The 5103-nt window shown below is 35.6% G+C and overlaps 1 protein-coding gene across 1 annotated transcript; it reads left to right on the top strand.

The window, feature by feature from the left end:
* Window positions 1-717: 717 nt before the first annotated feature.
* On the top strand, window positions 718-1749 carry LOC119570187 (carboxypeptidase Q-like). The gene is made up of 2 exons (XM_037918031.1): window positions 718-1115; window positions 1518-1749. Exons 1-2 carry the CDS (start codon window positions 944-946, stop codon window positions 1718-1720), a joined length of 375 nt encoding a protein of 124 aa, XP_037773959.1. The 5' UTR covers window positions 718-943; the 3' UTR covers window positions 1721-1749.
* The last annotated feature ends 3354 nt before the right edge of the window (window positions 1750-5103 follow it).

The following is a 5103-nucleotide window of genomic DNA, read 5'->3' as shown; positions in this document are numbered from 1 at the left end:
ACGGACGAAGCGCAAGTCCACCGGACACGTGGCGTGGGGAAAGCTGCGGAAATTGCTCTTCATGGAGGGAGCGAAGCAAGGTCGGCCCTACTATATTTGGCTATGGCTCATCTGCTGACCGACATGCCATAGAGAGTGAAATAAAGCGAAATGAGAGACTGAAAGAGAGAGAAAGGGTAAGATAGATAACATAGATCGGTATATATATATATATATATATATATATATATATATATATATATAATATATTTATATTATATATATATATATATTTATATATATATATATATATATATATATATATATATATATATATATATATAGAGAGAGAGAGAGAGAGAGAGAGAGAGAGAGAGAGAGAGGTGAGAGAAGGGGGAGAGGTAAATAGATAGATAAATAAATAGATAGATTGGTAGGTAGATAGATAGATAGAGAGAGAGGTGAGATGAGTGTGGAAAGTTTTGGACAAAGCATGGGAAGGATAACGGAAACGAGAGAAAAAAGAAACAGGAAAACGGAAGGAGAGATGGCAGAGGTACAGATAATGAGAAAGAAGAGGAAAGACGGGGAGAAGAGAGGTGAAGGGAAAGCGAGAGAGAGAGAGAGAGAGAGAGAGAGAGAGAGAGAGAGAGAGAGAGAGAGAGAGAGAGAGAGAGAGAGAGAGAGAGAGAGAGAGAGAGAGAGAGAGAGAAATGGTGAAGTTGGAGAGAGAAAAGAAGGGAAGAGAAGGAAAGATAAATAACAGATAGCTAAACACAGAAATAAAGGTATGGGGGAGTAATAGCGTAATCTACGGAGAGAGATGAAGAGAATGGCTGAGCTCAAAGGGACCGTCACTCGAGATCATGGAGCGATAGATTACTGAAATATATTCCCTTGCTAATGTTTTACTTATTAAGGAGGAAGAGGAAGACAAAAGGAGAAAACGGGGATATCAAACAAAATGAGAGAGTGGAAAGGTAGATACAGAGTGGATAGAAACATATTTCAGTGCGTTTATTTTGACAATAAAGTGGGTAAACGGACTTTGAAAAGCCTTCATCTTCTGCAGGTGGTGAGTCCGATGGACGGAGGACCTGATATCGAAGTCTGGCAGAGAGCTGGTGTTCCTACCGGTAATGTTGGCATCGTATTCAGCCCTGTGTTCGAACTCTATATTGCCTTTTTATTTACCGTGTGCTAGCTTGAGTTTATAATTCACCTTGGATATTTTATCTTAGAAAATATTCGAAAAAAAATAATAATTTGAAGTTATGGTAAGTCCCGCACATACGTACGCGTGCACACACACACACACACACACACACACACACACACGCACACACGCACGCACGCACGCACGCACGCACGCACGCACACACACTATCTACATATGAACTTGGTTTTAATATTTTATTACAGCTTAGTTAAACAGGGAATTTTATTCACGCATCAAATGTTTAACTGAACCATGACTTGACAGTGTGACCAAGCGGAAATTACAAACATTACAACTTCCCATTTCCTCTCTCCACCAGCCTCTTTGTACAATGAAAACGAAAAGTACTTCTGGTTCCACCATTCCGATGGGGATACGATGAGCGTTGAAGATCCAGACACTCTAGACAAATGTCTTGCCCTTTGGACCTCAGTCGCCTATGTTGCAGCTGATATCACGCACAAGATCCCGCAGACAGAAGTTCAGCAGGAGGGACCTCGTGTTACTACAACTGCCCCTTGAATGTATAATAAATATTGTTTGTGAAATGATGGATATTATTTTAATTCAGAGCTTTAACTGAAATAGAGAGAGAGAGAGAGAGGAGAGAGAGAGAGAGAGAGAGAGAGAGAGAGAGAGAGAGAGAGAGAGAGAGAGAGAGAGAGAGAGAGAGAGAGAGAGAGAGAGACACACACACACACACACACACACACACACCACACACACACACACACACACACACACACACACACACACACACACACACACTCACACTCTCTCTCTCTCTCTCATACACACATGTATATATAAATGACATATAACTCAGACCTATTATCAGCCACAGGCTCATCTAAGTTCCGGTGCGCATGCAGTTTTAACAGTGTAACAACATTATTTCTCAGCACCATAAATATATCGACTAGTAAATTACTTTCAATTATGTCCAAAAATTTCTTCCAGGAAACAGATTTTTTAAAAGTACAACAATCTTTCATTTTGCTGAATGTATCAATCCTTCCTATAGAGAAAGTGAGATATATAGAAACTCCATGTTCCAAAAAACTTTTACTTAAGGTACAAGAAGAAATGTAAGTGAACCTATTATAACAGTATCATAAAATCAATGCTTTAATTTAAAAAAAAGAACTTGACACTTTCACTCTTATAATTTGAAACAAATTCCATTTCTTCTCAGAATAAACATGCACTTTTCAATACTTTTTTTTCTCATCCTTGATCCTGGCTAACACTGATAACAATGGTGTTCAACTTGTCAAAAATGTTGCAGTTATTGAGGGATATTACAGTGCCTTAACAATGTAATAAAAGTAAGTGCGTATGAACAAAATACCCACATCATGATGAAAGACATTTATTTGATCTGTCGCCGCCAGAGACAACATGTAAAGTATGTACATGCCATAACCAGTGTGAGTTTTGTTTATTACTTGTTTTTATTCATACAAGGTCAACAAGCTGTGTCACTAATGAATCAGTTAGAAGTACTACATCTCTCAACTGCTTAGCCTTTTCCACTATTGACGGAAATATTATTTATTATCTTATACTGATATTCATGCCAATAACATTATAATAATTATAATGTCGAGTATAATGATAAAAGCATCAATGCTGATAGCATTTGAAAAAGAAAGAAAATCTCCTGAAAACTTAAGGAAAGGTGAAATCAAGTGAGGTCACAAGGTCTACTAATTGAGTCCTTGGTAAAATGTCTCTAGGTGTAGAGACATTTCACAAAACAGTACTACAGTGAATACTACATTTTCCCAGCAACAATGGGTTAGGATTGAACATAAGGAAAACATGTTCAAATAATGCTTAAATAAAGGAAAAGTTACATATAAAACCATTTTCATTAAACAGAATTCATATGAAAGTGACTGCTTCAATATTACTCATGCTAACTTATTCTATATCATGTACCTCTGTTTAGATAAAAGGTTTTCTTTGCAGGCTATATAATACATTTGAGTGGCAAAACACAATTCATACCCAAAATCTACAAGTTTGATTGGAAGAATGAAGAAAAAAGGCAGAGTAAATAAAAATAATACAATATTTGAATTAAATAAAAATAACTCAGATGGTGGCTCCAAATGTATTTCATTCAAATTCTTATGCAGAATATACTGCCATTTGTAAACAGGTCATTTTCCTTTGTGACAATTCATCCTGAAAGAATAATGATAGGAATAGTGAAATAGGAAATTATTGGACATGGCTTTGGCACTGCACTGTCATTATGCTTGATGGTATAAACAAATTAGAGGAACCATTTTAAGGAACTGACAGCTATTAAATATGGCATACTCATACATGCCACCTAATACACTTCTATATCTTGTAAATCTTTATTTTCACTTAAAAGGGAACTAAGTATTGTATCAAATATTGTAAGATAAAGCGTGTGATCTGTAGTAGGCCTTAGAAATACAGCTCATGATACTAAATTCTCAAGTAGTTTTTCATTAAAGTCCTGGCATTGGCTTTCCGTCCAGCAACAGTTTTCCATCAATTTTGGCACAAAAATCGGTTACTGACTTCACATACAAGCTGACAGTGTTAAATTTGTTCATGTATTGAAGTTTAACCATTGTACCAGTACTACTTACAATGCTCTTATATTTATTAATTTAAAAGTCTGTGCCCTAAAAGAAGTGTGTGGTGTTTAAGGAAAGGTGCATAATTTCTTATGGATTTTTTTTTTTTTTTCATTCTTTTTACTGGATCTCCACTAATAATGAAGATATTAGTTTTCAAATTGTTGGATATGAAAAAGAAGATTTTTAGGAATAAATTGATGTCATATAAAATGACAAAATATGAAAAATGAAAAACAGCACAATTATTTGGTTCCAAAATCGACCCTAGGATGGTGCCCATCCTCTTTTGGCGACCATATCCAAAATTAAATAGGCCTATATATATTAGCAGAACAAGCAGTGATGCACATGTCTGTATACTCAAAATTTTCCCATCTCAATTTGTGTTGGCACTATGGGTTCCAAATGCACATTTACAAAAACTAAAATGGTTAATGCTTTAAAGAAATAAATGTGCTAGACATCAAAGGCCATATAGCACTTCATAAACTAGAAACTGTAAGGAAAAGGGAATAACCCATAATGTGTCCACAAGTAAGACTGAGAATGTATTTCCCGTCCACTGATAAGATTGGGGAACTTTAAATTACCTTTCTTCAAAGGCGTTTTTTAATGCTTTTCTATTTTATTTTTACAGATTTGAATTTACAGGTTACATTAAACATTACAGATATGGCACCAAAATAAATCTGTTTCAAAGACCAAAAATACAAACATTCTAGCAAAAGCTGTGGAGGAAATAAAAGGTAAGATTCTGGTAACCTTAGGCTGTATATAATATTAGACCTATTTTTTTCATTGATATTGAATTAGAAGTGTCCTTGCATATACTTAAATTCCATATTATATGTGACATTCTAACTTTTTCCATACACAGCACATCATAACACCAAGCATCCCTTAAATATAATATACCAAAGTCAACACTCTGTGAACATGTAATTGGCAAAGTGAAGGGCACCAGGCAGGCACCAAAAAGGACTCCTTCCATCAGAGAGAAGATACTTGTAAATTTTATTCACATGTATGAGAGGCGAGCTATGCCAGTAAAGAAAAAGTCATTGATACTGCTGAAGAGGAGGAGAAATAAATTAATATATGTGCAACCATTTTGAAATTGTACAACCTGCTGTCGTGTGGACAGATTGGCATGAGTCAAGAGTGTGGTTTCATCTTGCCAAAAAACTAAAAGAACTAAAGATTATACTGTATAGTATTCCTTCAAATACCAAAACTAACAGTGAATCTAAAAGATGTGACAGAGTGGCAAGAAGCATATAG

The sequence above is a fragment of the Penaeus monodon genome, unplaced genomic scaffold, assembly GCF_015228065.2.
Source record: "Penaeus monodon isolate SGIC_2016 unplaced genomic scaffold, NSTDA_Pmon_1 PmonScaffold_22883, whole genome shotgun sequence".
NCBI classification, from domain to species: domain Eukaryota; kingdom Metazoa; phylum Arthropoda; class Malacostraca; order Decapoda; family Penaeidae; genus Penaeus; species Penaeus monodon.
Note: the sequence above shows the minus strand (reverse complement) of the source record. Positions and strands in the feature narration are given on the sequence as shown.

Excerpts from the sequence above, each read along its gene's own strand:
- LOC119570187 (XM_037918031.1), top strand. The coding sequence starts at position 944 with ATGAGAGAGTGGAAAGGTAGATACAGAGTGGATAGAAACATATTTCAG. Across the intron at positions 1,116-1,517 it reads GAGAGCTGGTGTTCCTACCG|CCTCTTTGTACAATGAAAAC; the intron begins GTAATGTTGGCA and ends TCTCTCCACCAG.